Here is a 14,335-nt window from a genome sequence, read left to right on the forward strand (position 1 = left end):
TTGTGGGAGCTTCATCCCTGGAGGCTTTCAGGAAGAGACTGAGACTGGCCTCGGTCAGAAATGGTGTGGGGTCTCCCGCTTGGGCGGGGGGGTTGGACTAGATGACCTACAAGGCCCCTTCCAACTCTGTTCATCGGTTACCTGTTTCAAAAAAGGGGGATTAGGTACCGGCTGCGAGGGGAGGGGAAAGGCGAGGTCCCAGTGGAAAACACCAGGACAGAGACCACACTCAACAGCTGCTAGTCCTCCAAATCCCCCACGTGTTCCCCCCCCACCCCACCCTGCAGACCGGGGGTGAGTGGGACACACAGCCCAGAGAAGCCACTCCGGTTGTTCCGTAGAGAGACTCCGTTCTCGGGCTGCCGTCCTTCCCTGTGGCGGTTTGGCCCCACCGTCCCTTCTCCCCGCACCCTCCCAGCCATGTTTGCTAGTTCTTCCCGCGGGGGCCGGGGGCCCGTGGGAGGAGGGGGCAAATTCAGCCTGGAGGAGCTCTACGGCCTGAACAAGAAGAGCAAGATCCGCGGCGGTGGAGACGGCAGCCAGCGTCGAAGCCCCAAGAGACAGGGGGTCCCTCTGGGCCCGGATGGGGAGGCCCTGAATTCTCCCCAGGGAGTGGAGGCCACCAGGTGTTGCCTGGAGAAACGGCGGATGGAGAGCTACCTGATGGAGGCCGGGATGTTGGCGGAGGAAGCCGAGAGGAGCCAAACCAGCATGAGATACAGGTAGGGTGTGTGTGTGTGTGTGTGTGTGTGTGCGCGATGGGAAGTGCAGTCCAACTCGCTAGAAAACTCGCCAGCTGTGGAAAAGACCAATGGAGATCTAAGTAGGGCCCAAAAAATGACAGCTATTGGAGTCTCAGACAGACAGACAGTCAGAGACAGGTAGACGGGTGGAGAGGGGACGGAGAGAGGGAGAGATCACAAAATCATAGGGCTGGAAAGGACATTGGAGGTCTTCTAGTCCAACCTTTAGGGGGCCCAAAGTTGGGGTCTTTTATCATCCTGGACGAATTATTGTCCAATCATTTCTTTAAGATACATAGCAGACAGACAGAGATCATAGATATATAGAGATGAGATGAGATGAGATAGATGATAGATAGATAGATAGATAGATAGATAGATAGATAGATAGATAGATAGATAGATGATAGATAGATAGATAGATAGATAGATAGATAGATAGATAGATAGATAGATAGATTATAGATAGATGATAGATAAATAGATAGATAAATAGATAGATAGATAGATAGATAGATAGATAGATAGATAGATGATTGATAGATAGATAGATAGATAGATAGATAGATAGATAGATAGATAGATGATAGATAGATAGATGATAGATAGACAGATGATAGATAGATGATAGATAGATAAATAGATAGATAGATAGATAGATAGATAGATAGATAGATAGATAGATAGATGATAGAGATGATAGAAAGATAAATGATATATAAATGATAGATATGGATAGATAAATGATACAGACAGATGATAGAGATGATAGATGATAGATAGATGATACATAGATGATAAAGATCGTTAGATAGATAAATGATAGATAGACAGACAGACGGCGAGACAGAAAATAATTCTGGTGTCCCCCCTAGGCTGCAGTTTGGCTAGGAAGCGCCTTTCCCCGGCTACGATTCCTTCCACACAAATCCAAAATTGCCTTTTGCAGTCAAAACAGTTTGGTTTGTCGCTTCGCTGTCGTGAAGGGACTAGTTTCGGCTGCTGGTTTTGGATCTCGCGCAAGGATTGCAAATGTTTGTGTGTGAATGCGTGACAGGGGTTGCTGTTTGAACAGAGGGTTGGACTAGATGGCCTCCAAGGTCCCTTCCAGCTCTGTTTTTCAATGATGATAGATTTTCTTTTCCCTAAAAAAAATCTGATGTTGGGAAAAACACCGATTCTAAGGTACCAATGTAGCCAATGCATGGCTGGGGGATTCTGGGAGTTGAAGTCCATCCATCTTCAAGTTGCTGAGGTTTAAATCCATCCTTGCTACAAAAGCTCCTTTTTTCTCTTTTTTTCTTTCCTTTTTTTCTTTTTCAATCTTCTCAATATGTTAGATTAACAGAGTTGGAAGGGACCTTGTGGGTCATCTAGTCCACCCCACGCACCCCCCGCCCAAGCAGGAGACCGTACATCATTTCTGACAGACGGCAGTCCAGTCTCTTCTTGAAAGTCTCCAGGGATGAGACTTTCTTTCTCTTTCTTTCTCTTTTTTGAAATATAATTTTATTCAGTTTTCCAACAATTTAAAAACATAAAAAAAAACCCAATTGCATCAGCATTGAAGACAGCATTTACATTTCTTAACCATATTCTTATACTTAATTTTCTATTACATTGCAATTATTACATATTACTTTTTCTATTAATTCTCTATTCCTTACTCCTTGCTTATGCCACTTGTTACTGGGGTTTCTCTTTAGATCGTATAAATATTTCGCCTTTCTCTTTCTTTCTCATTTCGTTCTTTCTTTTATTTTCCCTTCCTTCCTTCCTTTTTTTCTCCTTTTTCTTTTTCTCTTGGGGGGAATTTGAAGAGGGGAAGAGAAACGAGGAGAGGAATAAATAAACAAGTAATATATTTTGAGAAGGCAAATAAGCTTAGAAAACTCAGCATTCAACTGGAAACTATTAATTTGGATAACAACATTTCCATCCGAATGTAGTGCCAGCCCCATATTAAAATAAATAGATGCCATTATTCGGTTAACCTAGAAGAGTTATGTCTGAGGATACAATTGGAGAAACTGCAGGGTTATATGTGTAAAGGAAGGAAATTAAGACATAAATAAGTAGAGAAAGGCCGGATTAGAAAAACTCTTCAGCGGTTGCCACAGAAAAGAAGCTTATGAGAAATAAGTAATGACGATTACACAAGAAATCAGAGAACATTGCAAATTTAGTAGCAGCAAGAACCCAAAGGCATTAAAAAGAAGAAGAAGAAGAAGAAGAAGAAGGAGGAGGAGGAGGAGGAGGAGGAGGAAGGAAGGAAGCACGGTTCAAATTCATTCAGGGCTTTCCCAGTTACAATCCAACATTCTCTAACGCCAAACCAAGTTTCCTTTCAAACCACTGCGTGAGGTGTGCGCTTGTGTCATCCTTTGGCTTTGGGACCTGCCAGAAAGGTGGAAGTATTTGCAGGGAGAGGTCCTGTTGATTCTCACACGTGTATGACAGCTGTGTGTGTGTGTGTGTGTGTGTGTGCTCCCAATCCGAAAGTCCGCAGCCAATGGGTTTGGCGACAACCCAAAGGATCCATCCAATAATGCGGATTTCCTCCTCCTCCTCCTCGTCCTCCTCCACCACGTAAATCCGTCAACCTAAGATCCGAGGGCCACGATTTCGAGGACTGAAAAAGGCAGGCCACCGTCTTCGTGGCTGGCTGGGGGGCGAAAAAGACTCACATGTCATCATTGTCCTTCTCCAGCCATCCATGGAATGATCCCAAACCCGGGGAAGAGGCTTAACTGGAGAGATTAAAAGCCCAGAAGGACAGCTCCAATTTGGAAAAGGCAGAATGAATTAATCTCCTAGGGCTTGGCCTAAATTAATTCAATTCCCATTCCAACGCAAGCAAAGGAAGCTTCCGGGAAAGGGGGGAGGGGGCTTGTGATGTGGTTTAGGGGTGGGATTCTACCTGGTCGGATTGGTTCTATAGAACCGGTTGTTACGATTCTGCGCAGTTCGGAGAACCGGAAAATCACGCCACTTGGCTGGCCCCAATCCTCCTCTCCCCGCCCACTCACTCCTTACCCTGGTATGCACGCCATCCAGCTCGCCTGTGTTTTCGCCTTTGTCTAATATTTGGTAAATTACTATTTTTCACTTCACCCCACCCCAACGATCAGCTGTTCCGGCTATCAGCTGTGCCAAATGATTTAGATTAGCTAGAAAGCAGGAAATCGTGGGAATTCTTGCTTTCTAGCTAATCCAGATCGCGGTTGTTCTGCTTCGCCTTCACCCATCAGGAGGTTTCCCCGAGAGGCCCAGTCAGGGTGTTGATATTCAGGGATTTTTTGGGGGGTGGGTGGGAGGAAAATGGCCTGAGAGCAGAGCCGAACCTTCCTTAGGACCGAAGCATCTATTTTCCAGTGCAGACTCAGGCGGCAGATTGCAGAAAGGTAGACCTCTGAGTGAATCTGCAAGCAACTCAATCTGCTTTGCCTGATTTTTGGGAAAAACTTTTTTAAAAAAAATAAAAAATGCAATATTTACTCAAATATTTACAGTGTTTACATACAAGCCACTCCCACACCAGCCACATGCCCGCCAAGCCACACCCACAAATTAGGCCACGCCCACAGGACTGGTTGTTAAGAAATTTGAATCCCACCCCTATTTAGGAGACCGGGGCTACACTGGGGGGGGGAGCCGGGGTCGAACTGGTTCCTAAAGAGGGGAATGTCACTTGAAATTTGGGGGTCTCCAGTGCACAAGCAGCCCTTTAATGTGGCCATCTATGGAGAATTACAACTGTTCACATGGAGGGAGGAGACAGCCTTAGGTCACCTACAGGCACAGGGATCCGTGTGTGTGTGTGTGTGTGCGTGTGTGTTGGCCCCTACACTTGGACCACAGGCTTCACTCATCCTTTAGCTCCGGAGTCAGCTTCCACACAACAGAGCCAAAAAGTTTTGATATTTCTTGACGGCCAGAACATTTCGACGAGCTATAACGAAACGGGATTAACCTCTTCTGCAAAGCACCAGAAGGCCGGACAAGAAGCAACGGATGGAGACTCATCCAGGAGAGAAGCAACGTGGAATTATGGAGACACTTCCTCGCAGTGAGGACAATTAACCAGGGGAACTGCTTGCCACCAGAAGTTGTGGGCGCTCCGTCCCTGGAGGTTTTGAAGAAGAGACGCTGGGCAGCCATTTTGTCTGAAACGGTCTAGGGCCGTGACGGCGAACCTATGGAACGTGTGCCGGAAGTCGCATGCAAAGCCATTACTGCCGCATGCAAGCCCTCACCCAGAGCAGGTCTACTGCACATGCATGTGTGCTGCCCACCCGACAACTGATTGTCGGGTATCTGGCATGCATGTGCAGGGGTGTGTGCAGGGTTGGGATTCAATTTTTTAACAACCGGATCTGTGGGCGTGGCTTAGTTGGTGGGCATGGCTTGGTGGTCATGTGACTGGTTGGCCACGGCCAACTCAACATCACTCCCATCGACGCACGCATCTCCTAGCCTGGACTCTCATGACTGTGGGGATGCTACAACAGTTGTAAGTGTGAAAAATGGTCATAAATAACTTTTTTCGGTGCCACTGTAACTTTGAATGGTCCCTCCACACAAGCAAAGTACCAGCAAAGGAGGGGAAAAAAACTCCAGAGAAGTTCCTGAGACAGGAAGTCTAGTCCTGCCAAGAATGTAACAAGGGTTAGCGGAGAGGCAGTTTCTGTCAGCAACACCAGAATGTTTCCTTCCTGCCTTCCTTACAGGATTAGCCCTGTAATTTCTTCTAACATCCGGTTCTCCGAACTGTTTAGAATGTTAACAACCAGTTCTAGCGAATAGGTGCGAACTGGTAGAATCCCACCCGGGTGTGTGTGTGCGGGACACACACACATCATGCGAGAGGCGTGGTGCACGTAGGGGTAGTCGCTCACGCATGCGCGGGGGAACACATTGCCTTCTGGGTGCTGGAGCCTCAAAAGTTTATCCACCACCGATATAAGATTTCCTGCTTGAACAAGGAGGCTGGACTAGAAGACCTCCAAGGTTCCCTCGCAGCTTATTCTATTCCATTCCTATCCCTTTTTCTATCCTACATTCTATTCTAAATTCTATTCTATTCTAACTCTGTTCTAATTCTGAATTCTATCCTATCCTATTCAGATCTGGACTGGTCCATTTCATGCCACTTTGGGGGTGGGGGGTGAAACGGGACTTCCAGCAGGTGCCATTTCTCAGGGCCTGTTTTCGGATTTGCTTTCTTCGTTTAAGAGCCGAAAAGGATTCGGCTGATTAGGCCACCTAGAGACCCCCGTGTGCCATTATTACTTCCGAAAGCTGAATGTCTTCGGAGTGGGAATTCTTTCCAGACGAGTGATTAACCGGAGTCATTTATTTTCCGGAGGAGAAAAGTTTAATTCCCGCTTTAGCTGTCCCCGAGGAGCCGTTGCTCCTTTGCAAAAGCTTAATCAAGGCGGCTAATGCAGCTCCGGCTCTCTTTTCCCGCTGAGTTGTGACCGGGGAAGGGAGCTCCCTCCGGGGCCAACGCAAGTGACGCCGTGGGGGCGAGGAAAAGGCCCCGTTGAGCCTGGCTTTTAAAGCAGCCACTTTGTCGCGGGCTGGTTTTATTTCCATCCTGACTTTGATTATATTTGACAAAGGAATCACGGTGGGGCACGGAAGGCAGGAATTCCTCCTCCTCCTCTTTTTCTCACAATGACAACCCTGTGAGGTGGGCTGGGCTGAGAGAAAGAGAGGGGGGGGGGGGGACTGGCCCAAAGTCACCGATCCTGCTGTCGTGTTTAAGGCGGGACTAGAACTCAGTGTCGGCTGGTGATTGGCCCAGTCACCCAGCTGGGTTTCACAGATAAGGCAGGACTAGAACTCATCATCTCTTGGTGATTGGCCCAAAGTCACCGATCCTGCTTTCATGTTTAAGGCGGGACTAGAACTCACTGTCGCCTGGTGATTGGTCCAAAGTCACCAATCCTGCTTTCATGTTTAAGGCAGGACTAGAACTCAGTGTCGCCTGGTGATTGGCCCAAAGTCACCTAGATGGTTTTCATGCCTAAGGCGGGACTAGAATGCACTGTCGCCTGGTGATTGGCCCAAAGTCACCTAGATGGTTTTCATGGCTAAGGAGGGACTAGAATGCACTGTCGCCTGGTGATTGGCCCAAAGTCACCTAGATGGTTTTCATGGCTAAGGAGGGACTAGAATGCACTGTCGCCTGGTGATTGGCCCAAAGTCCCCCAGCCAGCTTTTGTGCCTATGGTGGAACTAGAACTCACAGTCTCCCAGTTTCTAGCATACTGCTTGACCTAACCTGGGAGAGGCGCCTAGGAGGTGGGGGCGGGCTTCCAAATTACAATAGATAACAATACTTACCCTCCTGGGGCAGCACCAGATGTTATTAAACCTGAAGAATGATTACAGATAATGATAACCAGAGTTGGAAGGGACCTTATAGGTCATCTAGTCCAACCCCCCCACCCACCTAAGCAGGAAATCATACATCGTTTCTGACAAATTTCCTTGAGGTGATTCTCATCTTACAACCACACTTGAGCCCTAACTATCTGTTGTTAAGTGAGACATTCATTAAGTCTGGCCCCATTTTGCCCCCTTTCCTGCCGCTGTTAAGTGAATAACTGTAGTAAATAAGTTAGTCACGCGGTCGTTAAGTGAATTGGGCTCTTCCCCCTTGACAGTGAGAAAGTCGCCAAAAGGGGCTCAGGTAGAACTTGGGACACAGCAATGGTCATAAATACGGGTCAGTTTCCCAGCGTCTGAATTTGGATTGTGTGACCCCCTGGGGAATGGTGCAATGGTCGTTAAGTGTGAAAAACAGCCCCTTTTTTCAGTGCTGCCATAATTTTGAATCATGACTAAATGAACTGCTGTAAGTCGAGGATTACCTATATTTTTCCTCCAGCTCCACCTGCACACACACAAAACACATACAAACACACACGCAACACACTCAACACACACACAACACACTCAACAAAGACTCACATTCAACACACATACAACACTCAACACACACACACAACACACTCAACACAGACTCACATTCAACACACATACAACACTCAACACACACACAAAACACAGACACACACACAACACACACACACAACACACACACAGACTCACAAACACACTCAACACACACAACACACTCAACACACATACAACAAACTCAACACACACATAAAACAGACATACACAGACACAACACACACACACAACACACAGATACACACAAACACAGAATCACAACAAACACATACACAATACAGATTCACACACTCAACACACACAACACACAGACTCACACACACACACTCAACACACACAACACACAGACTCACACACTCAACACACACGCAACACATTCACACACAAACACACACACAAACACACAAAACACACACAGACTCGCACACACACACACTCAACACACACAAACAACACATACAACACACTCAACACACACACAACACATTCACACACAACACACACACACAAAACACACACAGACTCACACACACACAGACACAGACGCACCTATTTCTGAGGATCTGATTTTCAGGCTGAAAATGGGGCAGGTAAACCTTTCCCTACTCACCTGTGTGCAAAGGTGAAACCTCCGGGCAGCCCCAAACTTATTCCCCCCGCCCTTATCCTGCACGGGCTATGGGGGAGGGGGATAACCCTCAGCCAGGGGGCCACTCTGACCCCCTCGCGGCCAAACTGCCCACCTGGGGGGGGGGATCTGGAACCCCCTTCCCTCCCCCCAAAAATACCCTGCCCTTCTCTGCCACGGACGCTCCCTGCAGTGGGAGGGACTCTGCATTTGGGGGGGAGTGATTCTGGGGAAATCACCCCTGTTTCCTTCGGGTCAGGAATGGGGGGCGCTGGAAGGAGATGCCCCCGCGCCTCCTCCCCAACTTTAACTTGAGCGCAGCAGCTCACCTGGCCAAAAGGAAGAGGCTGTGCAAGAGCCCTTCCCACCAGCCGCCAACAGAGGGCGGTGCAGACTCGCGATTCTAATCCTGCGCTTAAGAGCCGTTTTTGTGTGTGTGTGTGTGTGTGTGTGTCCCCGCGAATTCATCCTCCCCCCACGGACTCCCCCCCCACTCTCCCCCCCTAAGAAAAACCTGTGCGTGTCCTCCATCCCACCCATTCCACGACGTGCGTAACTTGCAATCCTTAGGATTTTCCGAGAAAGCGGGGGGAGGAGGATGGAAGCGACTTTTGTGTGTGTGTGTGTGTGTGTGTGTGTGTTGTTGTTGTTGTTGTGTTTTCCTCCCGGGCTTCCGCAGCTATCCTCCCCTGCGCCCTCCCCCCCATTTCTCCAGGCCCTGGGATTGCCCCCCCTCCAAATCAGTGAAGTCCTGATGTGGGTGGGGGATTTCTGAACCACCGCAGCATCTGCTGAGCCGGATCAGCCCCCAAAAAAACATTCCGGTCGTCCCCCCGTCCCCCCGCACAGCTTGTCTTGTCGGCTCCCCGTTGTGGGCGGAGCCGGGATGCAAATGAGGCTGGTCGGCGGCGCAGCGCGGCGGGCGAGGGGCGCCCGGTATCCCGAAGCGCGGCGGCTGCCAGGGCTCGGTCCCGTGGCGGCGCTCGGTGGGGGCCCCTCGTCCAGTGCCCCGCCGGTAGCCAGCTAGATCCCCGAGCTTGTCCCGGACGCGCCCCCTCCGGGGTGACCCTCCTGGAGCCAAAACCATGCAAATCTCCATCGCTTGCACCGAACAGAACCTGCGGAGCCGCAGCAGCGATGACCGGCTGTGCGGGGGTGGCGGGCGGGTGGCGGCGGCGGCGGCGGCGGCCACAGCGGGCGGGGGTCCCGGCCCGGGAAACAACGGCGCTTTCCAGCCCCGGGCAAGGGATCCCGGCAGGCCGGGGGCGTCCGGGCGTCCGGGCAGACCCTGCCCCACCAGCTCGCCTTCCTCTTGCGAGAATCCACCGGGCGAGCCACCGGCATGAACTACCGGTAAGCGGGTTCCTGGGGGGGGGGGGGGGAGGTTTGCGGGGAAAGGGGTCTGTCCCAGACTACAAAGCCCATCGGCCGCGCAGGACTTGACCAGTGGCCGGTGATGCTGGAGGTTTGGAGCTCCTGGGCTTGTGGGGGTGTCGGGAGGGCTGATTGGGGCCGGGGCAGGAGGGTCGAGGTGGGGAACACCCCTCCCTAAAGTTGCTAGACTACAAAACCCATCGGCCGCACAGGATTAGCCGGGCTGGCTGGTGGTGCTAGAGGTTTGGAGTTTGGGCTTGTGGGGGGCTTATTACAGCGGGGGTGGGTAGAATTTTAATGAGCCACCCCCTCTCCAAGGGAACACCCCTTCCCTAAGGATGCCGGACTACAGAGCCCATCGGCCGGACTAGCCGGCGGTGCTGAAGGTTGCAGAGACTAAGGTGCAGGAGCGGATTGTGGGGAGGGAATTCTTCTGGGGGGGAGAGAGAAGTGAGCGGGAGGGATGGGAGCGAGCGGAAGTCATCCCCCCACCAGACTACAGATCCCATTGGCCACTGAGTCCCTGCCAAACTGAGCCTTGCAGGCCCTTGAGGGCAGACGTGTTGCACCAGTCCCCAGCGATGCTTGACTGCAAAACCCATCAGCCACGCAGTCTAAAGATTGCAGCCTAAGGTTGCGGGTGGGTGGGGGGGCAGGGGAGGGGTTGTCCCGTTGCCTGCTGGGCCGGGTTATTGTGGGGGGCGGGGGAGACCAATATGAGTAGAAGGAGTTGGGGGCCGCTGTGTTCCAGGCCCCCGGATTTCTGGGACACTTTGACAGCAGCGAAAGACTCTGTGTGTGTGTGTGTGTTGTGTGTTGTGTGTGTGTGTGTCCTTGTGGGGGGGGGGGGACAGGGAAAGGATGAAAGTGGTTTCTTATTTTCTTGCCAATTTTGAGGTGGGATTCCGGAGTTCTTTCTTTCTAGGACAGTAGAAAAGAGACCGAGGGGGGGAGCTGAACCCCTAAAACACACGCACACACGCGCACACACACACAACCAGATTCCCAGTTGAATCCTCCTGGATCCAGGCTAGCAGATCCCAAAGGAACCGATCAGGATATTTCACAAGGGGGAAAACATTCCCCAGTAGCCCCAAAGGGTTCGTGCAATGCCCTTCCCCCCACCCACCCCCAAAAAAACCCCTCATTCCTCCCAGCTTGACCCCCCACCCCCCAATCCTTATGTTTCCAAAACCATTCCGACCTCCTGTTTCATTTTTAATGAAAAGTTAGAGGGGGGGGGGGGAATGAACGGGACATGGGTGTGTGTGTGTGTGTGTGTGTGTGAACCTGAAAGTTAATCGACTCGTTCCAAGAAGGCGGGGGGAAATTGGGGTTCTTGCAGATGGGGGCGACCCAAGACTTTGGGGTTCCCCTATAAAAAGAAGGAGGATGAGGGGAGGGCAAAATCCCCCCCCCCACAGACACACACACACACGTTTCCCTAAAGAGATGTAACTTGGAGAGATAATCGACTTTCTCCCACCTGGTCAGGTGTAAAATCGAGACGGTGCTGGATTTCAGCTCTCCCCTGTCCTGGGCAGGAGGTAGCAAAGGATGTGTGTCTTCGTGTGTGTGTGTGTGTGTGCGTGTGCGTGTGTGTGTGTGTGTGTGTGTGTGTGTGTGTGTGTGTGTGTAAAAGTGTCCCAAGTTTGCCTTCTGCTCCATTCCAGGCCCCCAGAGGACGTATTTCCCTCTAAAGGATATGGAGGAGGAGGAGGAGGAGTGGTTGGCATGCAGTGGGAAAGGGAGGGGGGAGTGATGGGCACCCCTGAAGAGATTAAGAGGCAGTTGGCATCATGCCAGAGGAAGAGCTGATAACAGTGGTGGGATTCAAAAAAAAAAATGTGACAACCGTCATGATTTCTTCCAACATTCAGGTCACCAAACTGCTCGGAAAGTTAACAACCGGTTCTCTCAAACTGCTGCAAACCGGCTGAATGTCACCACTGGCGTTTAAGGGTCCTAAGTGGGAATCGGGCCTGGTGGTGGGGAGGGCGGTGGCGGCCTGGTGGACTCTGGGGCTGGCCACCCTCCCAGCTGGGAGGTCCAACTCCCTTGTGCCTCTCCACCCGCAAATCAGATCCTTGTCGGGATCTGGCTAGCTTCCAAACCACCGTCCCAATTTGATCCTAAGCGCTGCTTGTGCACCGCTCCGGGAACATGGCCAGGCGGGCAGATTTAAAGCCGGGGTGGACAAACGTTTGACGTGACGTTGGGCTCTGGGTTGAGGTGGGGGGAGGGGGGAGGACCTACATCCAGCAGATGGAGCAGATGAAGGTCACTTTACGGAACCTGATGGCAAGATCCAACCGCCGTTCTGCAAGACACTGAAACTTGCTGAAGGTCCCTGCAGACTCGCATTTCTCTTAAAGACAGAAGGAGGGGGTGGAATGGGATTTAATGTCGGGGATGCACGACCCACATTTAAATCTCCAGCAGTTGTCTGTGGTTTGTTGTTGTTGTTGTTGTTTTCCTTTTCAGAGAATGAATAAATGTTGTGTATTATGGCAATAGGATATATACAGGGGTGGGATTCTACCAGTTCGCACCTATTCGCTGGAACCAGTTGTTAACATTCTAAGCAGTTCAGAGAACCGGTTGTTAGAAGAAATTACTGGGCTAATCCTGTGAGGGAGGCAGGAAGGAAACATTCTGGTGTTGCTTACAGAAACTGCCTCTCCGTTAACCCTTATTGCATTCTTGGCAGGACGAGATTTCCTGTCTCAGGAACTTCTCTGGAGTTTTTTCCCCTTTGCTTGTGTGGAATGACCATTACAGTTTCAATGGCACTGAAAAAAGTGACTTATGACCATTTTTCACACTTACGACTGTTGCAGCACCCCCACAGTCATGAGAGGCCAGGCGAGGAGATGCGTGCCTCAACGTGAGTGATATTGAGTTGGCCACATCCAGCCAATAACATGACCACCAAGCCATGTCCACCCAGTCACATGACCACAAAGCCATACCCACCACCTAAACCATGCCCACAGAACCGGTTTTTAAAAAATTTGAACCCCACCCCTGGATATGTGTGTGTGTGTGTGTGTGTGTATGTTTATAAAGCATTGGGGCATGATGTCACTAAAAAGAAATGAAAACAGCTGCCCACATGAAACCGGGGTGGTTCGTGGCCTGTTTTCCTCCCAGCAATTAGAAGCGGGAGTGACTCGGTTTCGAAAGTGCAAACCAGCATCTATTTTTAACTTTGTTATTGCTCACAAGAGCGACTCCCTCATCAAACGGTGAAGACTCACCCTGGGCACTACGCGGGGAGGAACACAAGGCCCAGAAGGAGCAGCCGCAGCTTTTCGGGGTGTGCTAGAAATTTGGGAAGAATGTTCCAAGGGGGAATTCACAAGTTCTGGGTACCCATACATTCCTGGTTTGTCCCTCCACAAAGCAACGAAACCAATGGAAATGCAGCTTGCTCGCCCCTCGGGTGTGCTCTGCTCTGGACCCCTCCCCCCTCTAAATAGGCTGGACTACAACACCCAGCATACTGGGGGGGGGGTGGCACCAGAACACTGTTGCATGCTGTATGGAGGGTACTTGAACCTGATATGAAACCCAATGGTTGTGTTGGTGGAGAAAACTTCCGTACAGGAAAACAGGGTAGTCCTCGACTTTCAACAGTTCATTTAGTGGCCAAAGTTACAACGGCACTTTAAAAAGTGATTTGTGACCATTTTTCACGTTTACAACCGTTGCGGCTTCCCCGCTCTGCTCCTGTGATCAAAAAATTCAGGCACTCAGCCACTGACTCATACTTATGATGGTTGCAGAGTTCCCCTTTTTGAGACTTTCTGATGAACAGCATCCATTGGGGGAAGGCAGATTCACTTAATGACCGAGTCGCTAATGTAGCAACCACAGTGATTCACTTCGCAAACGAACGGCTGAGGAAGGCCATTTAAAAAAAAAAAAAAGGGACTGAATTCACTTCACAAATGACTCGCTTAGCAACATAAAGGGGGGGTGTTCAGTCATTGTCGTAAGTTGAGAACTGCCTGCAATGGCATGTGCCAGTGATCTTGGGAGGGGGAGGAAGAGCTGCAGACGAAGCGAGAGGCGGATAAGAGGCAGCTGAGCCCAAAGAAGGAATGAGGACATGAGAAGCTTCGCGGAAGAGACCCCTACTTCCTTGGACCCTAAGGGAGTGGTAGGGGGAGAGAGAGAGAGAGAGAGACACTCCTGGGAGGGGAGGAGAGGGGGGCGGGGCAAGTTAGGGGTGGGATTTGCCGGTTCAGTGAACCGGACATAAAATTAACTACCATTTCGCGTGAACCGGTGCAAACCGCTAGCAGCCTGCCTCCTGGTCCCTTCTGTTTGTCACGTCCACTTACCTTCTGTGGGGTTCAGCTCATTGGTGGGATTAAAATATATTTAACTACCAGTCCTGTGGGTGTGGTTTCATGGGCGTGGCTTGGTGGGCGTGACAGGGGAAAGGAGGCTGTAAAATCCCCATTCCCTCCCCGACCCCACTAACCTGCTTTCCAGCTCCGTTCTCCTGTGCAGGGCAACCAAAGGCCCAGCCAATCAGCTGGGACTTGGGAGGTGGAGAATAGGTGGGGGTGGGGCCAATCAGAGGGGGTGTTGG

General features: G+C 50.7%; 1 protein-coding gene across 1 annotated transcript in view; it reads left to right on the forward strand.

The window, feature by feature from the left end:
• Nucleotides 1–334: 334 nt before the first annotated feature.
• The window catches only part of KCNAB3 (potassium voltage-gated channel subfamily A regulatory beta subunit 3), a 42,725-nt gene continuing 28,724 nt past the window's right edge, over nucleotides 335–14,335 (forward strand). The window contains exon 1 of the mRNA XM_087917805.1: nucleotides 335–722. Within this exon, the coding sequence (XP_087773931.1) occupies nucleotides 421–722 (302 nt within the window). The 5' untranslated portion in view covers nucleotides 335–420. The remainder of the gene's footprint in view (nucleotides 723–14,335) is intronic.

This window comes from Pseudonaja textilis, chromosome Z (genome assembly GCF_049901715.1).
Source record: "Pseudonaja textilis isolate UNSWEBS1 chromosome Z, rPseTex1.2, whole genome shotgun sequence".
Classification (NCBI taxonomy): Eukaryota; Metazoa; Chordata; class Lepidosauria; order Squamata; family Elapidae; genus Pseudonaja; species Pseudonaja textilis.